Source organism: Semicossyphus pulcher, unplaced genomic scaffold (genome assembly GCF_022749685.1).
Source record: "Semicossyphus pulcher isolate SPU_LCO1_2020_fin unplaced genomic scaffold, fSemPul1.0.p SCAF_13, whole genome shotgun sequence".
NCBI lineage: Eukaryota > Metazoa > Chordata > Actinopteri > Labriformes > Labridae > Semicossyphus > Semicossyphus pulcher.
This window is the reverse complement of record NW_027211637.1, coordinates 6,317,383-6,330,094: the sequence shown is the minus strand read 5'-3', so window position 1 is coordinate 6,330,094 and position 12,712 is coordinate 6,317,383. Positions and strand designations below refer to the sequence as shown.

At 39.1% G+C, this 12,712-nt stretch overlaps 2 protein-coding genes across 6 annotated transcripts in view; both read left to right on the top strand.

The window, feature by feature from the left end:
* trim33 (tripartite motif containing 33) overlaps window positions 1–3,333 on the top strand; it is a 30,224-nt gene extending 26,891 nt beyond the window's left edge. For 4 of the 5 annotated variants that reach the window (XM_069660160.1, XM_069660158.1, XM_069660159.1 and 1 more), the window contains 2 exons: window positions 1,246–1,296; window positions 2,584–3,333. In XM_069660160.1, coding sequence (XP_069516261.1) covers window positions 1,246–1,296; window positions 2,584–2,805 — 273 coding nt within the window. In that variant the 3' untranslated portion in view covers window positions 2,806–3,333. The remainder of the gene's footprint in view (window positions 1–1,245; window positions 1,297–2,583) is intronic. The other variant, XM_069660161.1, reaches the window with a different exon arrangement.
* Window positions 3,334–5,943: 2,610 nt separating this feature from the next.
* Window positions 5,944–12,712, top strand: slc66a1 (solute carrier family 66 member 1). Its single transcript, XM_069660534.1, has 8 exons — window positions 5,944–5,988; window positions 6,599–6,792; window positions 6,880–7,009; window positions 7,555–7,642; window positions 8,012–8,163; window positions 8,264–8,356; window positions 9,544–9,729; window positions 11,745–12,712. Exons 1-8 carry the CDS (start codon window positions 5,971–5,973, stop codon window positions 11,823–11,825), a joined length of 942 nt encoding a protein of 313 aa, XP_069516635.1. The 5' UTR covers window positions 5,944–5,970; the 3' UTR covers window positions 11,826–12,712.

The window sequence follows — 12,712 nt, the reverse complement described above, 5'->3', positions numbered from 1 at the left end:
TTGAGGTTTCTAAAAACATATTGTACATGATCATGTAATACACTTTCCAACCACATGAGGGAGCCTCTATTTTACCAATAAGTGAAGTGTCTGGACCGACAACATTTCATTTGCCTTGAAATTAAGTTAAAGGTTTTGAGCCTTGCAGGAAAACGTCTCCATACAAATTATGTTACAAAATTAACAGCAAGCATTTTACGTTGCAACATATCGGAAGATATTTAAGCAGAAGGAAATGATCACTGTAGTCTAATTAGATTACTTAAGGATCAAAGTAATACTTTTTTGCTTTGTGTCAACTTACTGGTGATACAATTTATGTATCATAGATCACCCCAAACACAGGAAAATACATACTATTCAACAGTTGGAGGGTTGGAAACCTTTCAAACTATTCTTTGTAAAACAAACTGGATGTATGTAATTTAAGAACAATTTACTCCCTAATGACAGGGCTGCTTTGCTATGGGTTTGTCTGTAATGAGTCAGTGTTTGGTAGGTGAAGTTTTTCTGAGAACGAGGATACACATAGCCTATAAACAACAGATATCATCTTTCCGCTAAATATTCTGTTGAACTAGTTGCAAAAAATATAGAACTTAAACTAAAAAAAGATGTTTGTTGTTTGCTGTCCTTGTAAAATAACCCAATTGTATAGACAAAAAAAGAAAAAGAAACAAATGCTGTCATGATGAAGAGCTTTGGAGAGTAGCATTACTTAAAGCACTGGCTTTTTGAAGCCTTTGATAATGGTATTAGCATTCACTGAGAATGCTTCCTTCAGAAATAAACTACTTACTGTCAGTTACAGTTACATAATTTTGATTGACTAACTACTGAGATTATCTCGGTTGTAAAGCCAACATTCTTAACACATACTATTGATGTATTGAAATTGTAATAATACATTTTTTATATACATAAGGTAAACATCAAAGATAGAAGGGTTAGTGCTTATAGAAAATGTGCTGCAGAGAATGTGAACTAGAACTACAGATGAACTTAAGTTATCAAATATTCCCTCTAGTTCCTGTTGCCTCTGTGTCTAAATGGACCTCTTAGACAAGCGCAGACTTGCTGTTAATTTCTGCAGTAACAGCTTGGTGTCTTGCACCTCGTAGGCTTGAGCACAGTGGGTCGTAAACAGATTTCTGATCTGTTATTATCTAACCTGCCTGTGCTGTGAACTCTTCTTTCCCCCTGCTGCTTTACTGTGTTTGTTGTAATGTTATTACCCCTCTTTAGATGTCTCGAATAATCCAGGTTTATGATGAGGAGAAACAGATTAATACGCAGGTAAGCCGTTTCAAATGGAGCACAGATGTCCTGTCCCCTCCCACTGAGGCTCCAAGAAATGTTTTTTTCCCTTCATCTCACCATTAAGAATTCATAAGCAGAAAACTTGCGCAGTCATACACTTTCAAACTATGATAATGATGCATAAAAATGCTGACAAAATGCTATTTTTTCTTTTCTATTTAATCTTTAAATTAATCTTAATGAAGGTGCTAATTCAGACGTCCTGAAACTCGTCCATCTAAGCAGCCAGTACACTTTGCCAGAATTACTTGTCAGACTGGTCTGTCTGGTCCTCAAATTAAATTTGTAACACAACCACTTTTCATGTGTCCAACTGAGTGTAGCTTTATGATTGTCTACTAAGTGCTTGTCTTTCCACTCTTTTCTATTCAGATCAATCATAAAACCTTTTGATTTTTGCATGTTCGGACAAAACGTTACACAAACAATTTCTATTCCAGCATAGCACAGGCCTTGGTGTAAGTGTGACCACATAGCTAATTCTAAGAGATGTGTAGAGATTTGTTAAGTAGATGTGTTTTGTATTTTCTTGCAGGCCCTGACATTTGTCACATCAAACACTTTATTGTCCTTTATTTCCTGCATCCTGGTGTACTTTTAAGGAACCTATGTGGTGGAAGTGATATTTAAGAAAAGGATAACTAAAAATACGTAAGGTGCATATAGACCATATGCACATGAAGCATCTGGTCATTTTCATCCCCGAGTGGTCTAATGTAACCCATGCACAAATAAAATAAGAGACTACTGTTAGCACTTCACTCACCTTGTCTGCACTCTCCCTCCATCCTAAGGGAGTTATGATTTACCCAACAAATAACTACAAATATGTGACCATTATTTCACTGCTTGAGACCTATAGACCTAAATCAAAAACCTTCCGTCCCAGTCTAAAGACTTAAGGATTTTGAAGTTTCCTGTAGCTGGTTAAGAGGATTAGCTTTTCTTTTTCAACAGCAACAGCATAATTGTCAGATTTTGACAGCTATTTCTAAGTTATGGAAATGCTTCATGGAGCCACTGTGGGACGGAGCGGCAGGACATTTCTGCTCTGTACAGCAAGGTTGAGCCAGGGCCGCCTTGCCATCAGCAGTGTTAACCGGATCTAATTTGTCTCCTCATTCTCTTCTTCCTCCTCCCTGCTTCAACCCATTCATTCCTCCTGCTATATGGTGCTTCTTACACCTGCTTCATCCATACCACTCTTCATCCAACACCCTCTTCCTCTCCCACCTCTGTCTCTCCTCTCTCCTCCTCTGGCAGGTGGGATCAGAGATGGCGATATCCGGCAAGGCAGTGAGCCTTCACTTCGAGGAGAAGTTGCAGGACATATTCCCGGGGCAGAGCTTCCCTGAAACACCCGAACCCGAGTCCACAGAGACGGAGGAAAAGCAGGAGGATGACACAGACGACTCTGAGGAGGACTTCATACAGCCCAGACGCAAGCGGTTAAAAACAGATGAGAAGGTGCTGCACATAAAGTGAGATGACACAACAAAAGAAACAAGAGAAGTGATAAACTGTCTTCCTCACGTCCCACACTTCTCATTTGTTGAGGCAGCAAATAAAAAGGACGACAGTCGCTTGTACAAACTGCTTGGTTTATCTCATCCTTGCCTTCGAAAGAATTACTGTCAACTCTATTAGACGTCTGCCTTTATCAGAACTTTCAAGGACAGAAACAGAACATAGAACAGCGGCATCCCTCCTCATTTCATGGACACTCAAGAACTCACCTGTACAGAGTTTTCAGTAGGGCTTGTTTGGCAGTAGTTAACGATTGGTCGTTTCTTTTCTATTTTCCATTTTCATTTGTAGATTTGTTGTGAAAGTTGCTTTATAAAAGATGTAAATCCCCAGTTCTCATTTCTTAATGTATTATATCTATACTTTGACCTGAAACCCACCAAGTATTTGTACGAGTTTGTGGAAGCGTTATGTAAATAAGAGAATCTAGCCCACTGAAGGTATTCCTACAGTATAGATGTTTGGGTGCGTCATCAATAAAACCTGTTCTTGAAATATATTGAAGAAAGCGTGTGGTGTTGTAGAAGGCTTTGGTTTGCCGGAGAGCTTTTAAAGATGCTGTTCACCAAAATTTTGAAAACGACAAACAAGTAATGTTCTCACATTCCTACAGAAGCCCTGAGCGGACATGCATCCATACATTTTATTTAATAATAGTAATAAGTCGAGATCTCAACGGGTAAACGGAGTAAATAAAATGTTTGGATGCATGTCTGCTAAGGGCTTACGTACATTCCCTTAAGATGAAGAAAACTTCAATTCACTTGGATTCAGTTTATTCAATACAGTCTAGGTGGATGGAATGTAATTTCTGGTTCTTATAAAAATGACAACTATATCTCAACATTGTGTCCACTTTTAAAAGATCCCCAGACAGAACTGTCACTAGCTCTGTAGGAAAAGTGCAGGTATTACCAACAATAGTAGGCAACACAAGTTTGTTCATACAGCACATTTCCCACACAAAAGCAGTGCAAAGTTCCTTTATTCAATTCTTCCAAACAAAATTTAGACACATTTAAACAAAAATTAAAAGGTGGGGAAATGGACACTATTACAGAAGAAGAGGGCAAGATAGAACACGAGTAGGGTTTATCCAACAGCATTGCAGGTTTTCTTGTTTCAGGTTATTTTTGGGGCAGTTTTTGCCTTTAAAAATGACAGGAAATTCAGGTGAGAGAGGGGACAACTTACGTCAAAGGGTCTGGGCTTGAGTATGAAATCAGTATTTATTTGGTGAAAGTCATATTTGCTCCTCAAGTTTTTCCAGCTCTCTGGTACATTATAACTAAATGCTCAGCTGGCTCTTTTCCATGAAGTTTTCCAGGAATCCTTGGCAGTGTGGCAACCAGTGAATCAGGACCCTGAATCTGAAGCAGCTAAATGGAATTCAGTACGTTTCATACTGTGAAAGGGCCAACTGGTATAGAGTACCGTTTTTTTAGCTACAGGCCTGTGACAAAATTACGAAAAAACCTGAACTCTTAACCCCTACAGTGAGGGGATCTGTCCACGCTCAAGCTCAAAGGGCGTTAGGGGTCACTGAGAGGTTTAAAGGGTGTACAATTGATGAAAATTCAATGTTATGACCTTCGCAGTCAACAGATCTAAACCCGGTTGAAAACATGAGAGAATTTGGACCTATTTTGTAGCGACGCTGTCAACCACCTTAATTAAAACATCACATAGGCCTAAGGAAATTTGTTACCCACCTTTTTATTTGTAACAGCTGTCATGGAGGGTCTTAGATACAGAATATAAAAGTAAAATGTTCAAATATGTTATACATTATGTGAGACAGACAACGGGAAGATAATATCTAAACGGTTATTCGATGATAGGAAGTAGTCGGTATTGACTCTGGCCAGTTTAGAAGAAGCACGTGACGACAGTAGACACTTAACTTGCAGCCAACTTGAGCATAAAACCGCACGCACGAGCTTACATAAGCAAAGTGAAGTGCTGAGTCGTCAGTCTGACAGTCAGCTGACATATACTGCATCATCTCAGACTTTTCCGAAATAGCTAGTGGAATCCTCTCTCCTCCTTTTCATTCAAAGTCTGACGTCGGATTTAATCTTTTCCAGGTAGGATGTTTCTCTTTTTGTTTTTCTATGTTGAAAAGGTGGTTTCTTGTCATGACTATCCTTTTTTATGATTTTTATCCCGCATTGAATAACTTAACTTTCTCACAAAGTAAACACGACATTATCAACTTGATAACATGAAAAGTACTACAGCCTCTCTAAAGTCCACAGCAAGGAAGAACATTTTCATACGAGCCAGTTTCACAGAGAATTTATCCTTATGGGCCTGGTTATTAGAAGTGTACTGTTTTTCACGGCTGTACACTAAAATGCAAAGCTTGTTAAAGAATGTGGAGGCCTCGCTAATAATGACGGCTCAGGACTAATGGCTGAATTACGTGGAGCGAAATTATCCAGTTTAGCAAGGCTTGTAGATATGTGAGGAGAGTATGTGAAATGTGTGAGTACTGGGATATCAGAAGGGCACCACTGAGTTTTCCCAGTTCTGCAGATCAGTAACATTTACATGAAAGCTTGTTCCACTGCCTCAATAAATCTTCCACGAATTGAACAGTCTCGGACTCAGACCGATGTGGATCGGATTAACATCATAATCATAATTCAGAGCTCAGCATCACCTTGATCCTGAGCTGTGAATTATGATTTGTTTCTCAAACAATATCATGACAAATCCTCACAGGAAAAAGGATATCTCAACGAGAGATCTACGACAGTCATTTTTTTTTTATTAGGATAATGATATACAAAATACTGAGACATTATATAGACATTATATGAAACAATAGCAGTGTGTTAAAATTGATTACAGAGAACGTCTGCTATGGTTTTCAAACCAATTTCGTGGGATTCTTTAATTAACTGTACGAAATGTATCACATCTTTTATTTTGAAAGCCTGTGTGATTTGTTTTGGAGCTCACGCTCCGCTTGTCACGTGCTTATTCCTCTGACGTTGACGGACGTTCAGCCCAACGACCAATCAGCTCACGTGCACTGTCATCGCTTGTTTATCGCCTGCTTCCGTGTTTTTCCCTCAGTCTCGGGGAGGTTTTTGTTCTGCTAAGGACTTTGCCGTTATGTCAGCGGCTACACAGGCAAGATACATTTGTTGTATTTATTTCCAGTGTGTTAGTTTGTAGGTATCTTTGACGTAAAAGCCACAAACAGAATCCAGCTGTCTATTATTTGGTAGTTGTCGTCGCTGCTAGCTAGGTAATTGGCCAACAGATAATTTGGTTGAACTGTTCTCTGGTTTCTTTTGGGGCTATTTTTTAAATTATTTTTTCTGGCTTGTTTATTAGACCCAATAAACTAAGTAGCTACACATACCACTATTTTTTCCTTGACTGTGTTGATTTATGTGTTTAATCAGCGCATCAACAGCTGTATGTAGATCTTAACAGGCTTTTCTGGTGTTGTTTTAAGTGTCTGACCCAATTGAGATTGTATTTACTTGAAACATGCAGTGTGTCGCGAGTTGTTGTCCATATGAGATGTTCTTTTGGCGTTTAAATGGCTCATCTGAGCAGGTGATGAAGTTCCAAATATGTGCCATATGGTTAAGACAGTTTCATTTTTATTTTCTGTTCTCCTGGATGCACGTGTAAACAGGTTTGTGATGTTATGAGAACCAAAATAAAAAAAAGTAGGATAATGTAATTTTTTAATAAACCTGAGATTTACAATGGCTGTTCTCTCCAGCAGAATATGGGGACGTATGCAGTCCCTACACATAGTCCCTTTGTAATGACCAATGACGGAAACTTCACATCCTTGTGCCCTAATGGGTCTAAATGGGTTTGGGAAGGACTTGGAGAATGTGCTCAGGATGCCAGGGATATGGCCAGCATCTATGCGGGCCTCCTGTCTATCCTCTGCTTCATGGTGTCTTCTCTTCCGTAAGTGCTTTTTTCAGTGTCATTGCTTCTCCGAGGACGTGCTCTTTTATCCAGGCACCAAGAATATTTCTTTTTTTCTGATTGCAGACAGTACTACAACTCATGTAAAACAGGGAACATGGACAGTGCAATCTCTATTTGGTTCCTGCTGTTGTGGTTGGGAGGTGACACTTGCAATCTGGTGGGCTCCTTCTTGGCAGACCAGCTTCCACTTCAGGTGACTTATAGTGATATAATGATGGCCACAGTATTTCCAAAGACAGAATAGGGCTGCAACACTTTTATCCTTGAAATTGTTCTATGAAATTGAAAAAGCAATGAGAATGTGGATAAGAAGTTAAGTAAAGATCAGTCTAAGAAAAACATGACAAGACAAAAAACACAACATATCACCACATTTTTAGAGCTATTCCCGGCTTATTGTTAATAAGATGTTCATTCATTATTGAGTCAAATTGTTGTTCCTAGTCTTTTATAACTTTTTAAATTACTTTTGTAAATATGTGTTTATTATTTACATAAAAAAAAAAACTATGAGAAGATCTCAGCCTCTCTAGGTGTTATTTGTTTGCCATTTCTCCCAATTTCTCACTAATCATCATCACAGGATTCACTCTTTTGTAATATGATTCCTGACAAATCCGCTGTTTTTCATATTTATTTGCAAAAGATAATGAGCTTAAAATTTAAACTCAATTCCATTGCACTGGCTTTGTTCATTTTCATGACTTTGTAACATTTGCCTCTCTCCCTTTCTTCCAGACGTATACCGCCATTTATTACGTTATAGCTGACTTAGTGATGCTTGGCATGTTTCTTTACTACAAAATGAGGAACAAAATGAATGGAAGTGAGTGTCTTTTTGTTTTACTCCTTTATTTTTTATTTTATTATTAACACAGTGCCATATTTGTATGCTAGTGCTCATTTGATGTCCTTTGTGAGTAGCTGAATGGAACACTTATGTGTCCTTTATCACCAGCTGTTAAACTGTAGTTATAGTCCTTGTGTATCAGTGCTGATAATTGATCCAACACTAGTCCAGACAGAGGAAGAGGGTAGTCCCTCTACCCTGTAACGATGTTATCACATGCCTCTTGTTCCTGCTGTGTTTGTTTCCTTACTGGCGAGCTTTGTCACAGACACCCTTGTCTGGAGGAATGTGCTGAGATGTCTTTCTCAGTAATGATGATGAACACAGGTGTTGTCTCTTCTACAGGCAGTACGATTATAAATGCGGTTGGTGTAGCCTGCATCCTGGGCTTCACCACAAGCCTTGTCAACCTCCCCGGGTTTGGCTCTCAACAGGAAATGATTCCTTCAGGGTTCAGGAGTCGCAGCTTGCTCTCAACCTCTGATGACCGTATCAAGGTGAGTAATATTCACTTGTTTAACTAGTGACCTTTGGGAAGTGATGTCGTTATGTTTGCCTTTTATTTGTTGTAATGCGACTGTGTTTCTGTCACCTCAGCCTTTTACCCCTAAAGAGATTAGTGGTTTCGCCATCGGCTCAGTGTCATCAGTACTCTACCTCTTTTCCAGACTTCCACAGATGTACACTAATGTGAGTATGACAATGGTGGTGCGTGGATTCTATGGCTGCGCGTACTGTCGGTCATAGACATTGATTGATACTAATGCTCCTGCAAATTATAAATGCATACTTGAACTGCAGCAACGCTACCAGAGGAAAAATCTTACTTTGTTTCGTAAAGCTACCAAGAAAAAGTACTTTAAACTACTTTGTAAAAAAAAAAAAAAAGCTTAATTGTTCTTTGTTTTGAAACAAAATATACAAAAAGGACACATGCAAGCAAAAAGAACGGAATTCCTTTTTAATGCAAAAAGTGCCCAATTGTTTAAAAGGTTGTGCAAAACTAAATGTAATACCCCACTATTTATGGAAAGGGCAAGGAATTTCAGCTTTGTTTTTAATACCTAATCAGTCAAACATCAGCCTTCCAGACTCTGAGGCCTGTTTGGGGTTTTGCACCAAGCAGGATTCATCATTTAACCACTTTACCTCTAAAATACCATGCAGCAACTTATCTGGACACTTGTAAATCAACACCATTAATCAATATCTATGCTGGCTCTGGTCAAAGGGGGTCAATAACACATAAAAAAGTAAAAAAGAACATTATCATCATCAATCATTATTCCTTTCCTTCAATAGCCAAAAAAGTGTGTGTAGTTGCAGCAGATAACTACACATGAAATTAGGGGAAAAAAGCTATTTAACTTCTTGAATCACTGTGCAAATATAAATGTAATTGAACTACCAGCAAGCTTTAACAAAATGCTGTAAAACTACTAGTTTAAATACATGTAGCTCCATACAAGTTCTAAACATAACCAGATAGCTTGGTAAGAAGTTGGACTTCAGTTCAGGTATCCACCTTATCAGTGAGATGCAAAACCTGCAACAAGTAAATGATATATTTTGAATGAGGGAATGATTAAAAACATAAATCACATAATAGTGACAGAAACAGATAAAACAGGTGTAAAGGCATTATAAGTTGTGTTTTGGTGTTAAAATCTGCACAAGGTGAAATATAAATCATAGTGAAGGAGGCACTATTCAAAGTAAAACTCAGCATGTGGAAATGCAAGTGAATATAATGCGAAGTCTGCGATATCACTGCACCTCACTATGGTGGAAAATAATGTGCGGCTGCTGCCTCTCTATTATCTGTTCCTCCTTTCTTCTACACCTTTCCCCTTCAATCCTCTTGTTTCTCACCACAGTACAAGAGGAAGTCGACAGAAGGAGTATCATACTTCCTGTTTGCGCTGGTCATCCTGGGAAACACCTTGTACGGCCTGAGTGTCCTCCTGAAGAACCCTGATGACGGCCATGGGGAGAGGAGCTACCTGATCCACCACCTGCCGTGGCTCATTGGCAGCCTCGGCACCCTCTCCTTGGACATCATGGTATCCTTTAAAGAAAAAAGAAAAAACCCAGAGCCGCTGCAGACGGGCCTCCGGGCTCTCCTTAATCCCACGTACATGCTACATTTTAGGAAGTGCTGAGCTTGTAGAGAAGACACTTGATCCGTTCAGGTCTCGTGACAGCTTTCGTAGGAACATGATATGTAGTATCAAAGGTCCAAACACTCACGTGTCATTGCTTGTTGCCAGCACAGCTCGTCTCACAAACGTGATGGTCTGAAGTATCAAATTGTTTACTATTTGTTTTAAATTAACATATGCATAAGACAGAAGCATGTGAACTGATGATCACTTGGGGTTCAATTTTAAAGACACCCTCCAGTGAAAATCCAGTGCATCTCCATTTGGTGTTTTTCATGTGCTACAAGAAATATCAGGGACAACATAAGCAGTCATCTCCATGGCTGGGCCTGTCTGCTTTAAACTGCAGTGTACCAAGGACAGGCTGAACAACACGTTTTCAGATTGTCAGGTTTGGGACATCACAAACCTAAGGAGCCAATCCCGTTAATGGACGGGGTGACGCTATGCATATCATTATGTGCAACCTATGGCAACCACTTTGGCGATGCGCGAGCCAGCTGTAACCGTCATCGTAATTTTTGCAAACTCACTACCATTTCATTACTACTACTAATCACTAAATTTCAAAATAGCTTCAAAAAGTTGCCACTAAACGAGGGCAGAGACGTGTTTTGTTTTCGCGACGTAGGGGGCGGTTGGAAATGTGCATAGTGGGCGGGGACTATGCAGATTCAGGAAGTTGTAATGAGGGAGAAGGAGGAGATGCCTTGGGAGGATTTTTACAAGGTAATTAAACGTATTTTGCAGAAAAACATATCAGACACAATTTATTATTGTCATGTCTTAAAACATGACTGGAGCGGGTCTTTAATCTGCTCCTAATAGAGACAGAACTTAAGGTATTATACGCTAAAAGCAAGATGAGCAACAGGGAAAATCAGAGAGACAATAAGCAGCAAGTACTAAATTGTAACAAAATGTCTGTAACTATCTAAAAGCACACAAGACTTCAGCATGACCGAGGATTCTTTTAGTGCCCTATGAAAACCAGAGAGGCAAACGTATATTATCAAAGTCAATATTATCCGTCTATCGCTGAGTCTCTTCTCATTACCTTGGAGAAGATATTATAATTCAATATTTAGCTAACTAATAATTCCATAACCACCTAACAAAGCCAGGCCCTCCGCGTTACTCACGTCTTATTGCCTTTCTCCACTTTTGATTTTCATTTTGGATGTTTATAAAACTTGGTTCCACACAGCAGCTTTTGGGCATGTATCTGTCGTCTTCAAGCAGATGAAAGTAACAAAGAGGCAGATTCACGCAATACTAAATCAATTAATTGTTTTCCCGTCTGGTGTTGGCGCGACTTCATTGTGTTGCGTCTCTATAGCAACAGTGGCATAATCCTTTCGGGTCTCTGAATATCATAATCAGAGATTTTCAGCGCAAACATTTTAATTAAAGCTTAATGTCAATCGGCTCGAGCAGAAGGCATGCGTGGAGAACTTGTATCTCTCTCTCTTTGAGGTACATTGTTTGTTATGACAGGGCCAGTTCATTTACTTTCCCTGTTTCTAGTTGTTATACAACTCTTGCCTGTAGCTTCATATCTAATGGACAGACAGGGGAAAGTGGATGTTGCATTTTAGCAAAAACACGTTTTTTCCTCCAGTATACATGGCAGCCTCATTTAATGCTTAGGCACTGACCTGTACTGCTAATCTGGAATACTTTCACCAGAGACGAGTTGATTGTAGTGATGATAAGCACTTCTTCATGAATGCTCGTACATGTAAATACATAAGGGCATTCACATACATGCAAAGATACATAAATGCATTCGTACATACATACATGCATACATGTGTTTCTTCTGTTCTTTATTGTTACGTGTGTCTGTGGCTTGAAATCCTGTCATTAACACGCACAGTCTTTCCCAGGATGATTTCCTTAACCCTGTGGTTCAGATCTCCATTCAGTTCTTAATTTACCGCAAACGTAAGGAGGAGGTCAACAGCGATGAGAGAACGCCTCTGATCAGGACCTAAACCTACCAACCATGAGTGCACTAAAGGGACATGAGCAGCGATCACTTCAAGTGAACCCTTAAAATCAGAATTCAAGCAAAATCAGGATGACCAAACTGTACATTTTAGCCAAATTGCATGATCTTATTTATTTTGCGCTTTTATGAAAGTTTACAATGTGTTTTTAAATGCAACGGTACTGTGAAACTTGTGTTCAGCTGCAGTGATATGATTAAAGCTGCCTTTAATGGAAGTTTTAGCGATACGATTGAGGTTTTCAGGTGTCGGACGAGGATGAAAACTCCCGATGCCGACCTGAGCTCCTCCAGGTTTTATGTCACAACCTTACTTTAAAGCCAGACCTCGTATAGACGTCAAAAACCTGCTGGTAGGGTTTACAAGACCACACAGAGGTTTCTTTAAAATGATTCCTGTGTTTTTAAGTTGCCAAATACTCTGACATGTGTGACACTAACAACTCCATGAAGCCCTGCCTGATCTCGTTCACAGTGTTCACAAAGAGCTCCGGTGACTTGAATCTTTTGTTCTGTCGGCTTCAGTGGTGTGTCTTGTTGGAAAAGAAGAAATGTTTTGCAAAATATTTGCAGTTGTAAATTGTATTTAGTCGATTGTCATGTACTGTAATCACCAACAACTTTTAAGCATGTATCTTTTTGGTGCATTTTAGATATCTTTTAATTAAAGTCATACAATTTTATTTTATTCAAATACAGACTCTTGACCAGTTTTGTTTGCACAGGTGATAAAACGCAGGTTTCCCCTACCACGTTTGATTTAAATGTTTTCATTTGTCATTCTCACTGTTTTGCACAACAAAAAGTTGTTTTGTACTTTGAGAAATATAAGGTATGTTCAGTCGGTCAGTTTACTGAATAGATTAAACAAAT

What these genes read in the sequence shown, in the direction of transcription:
- slc66a1 (XM_069660534.1), top strand. An exon ending in TTCATGGTGTCTTCTCTTCC is followed by an intron (nt 6,793 to 6,879) that starts GTAAGTGCTTTT and finishes TTCTGATTGCAG; the next exon opens with ACAGTACTACAACTCATGTA. An exon ending in GAGGAACAAAATGAATGGAA is followed by an intron (nt 7,643 to 8,011) that starts GTGAGTGTCTTT and finishes TCTCTTCTACAG; the next exon opens with GCAGTACGATTATAAATGCG.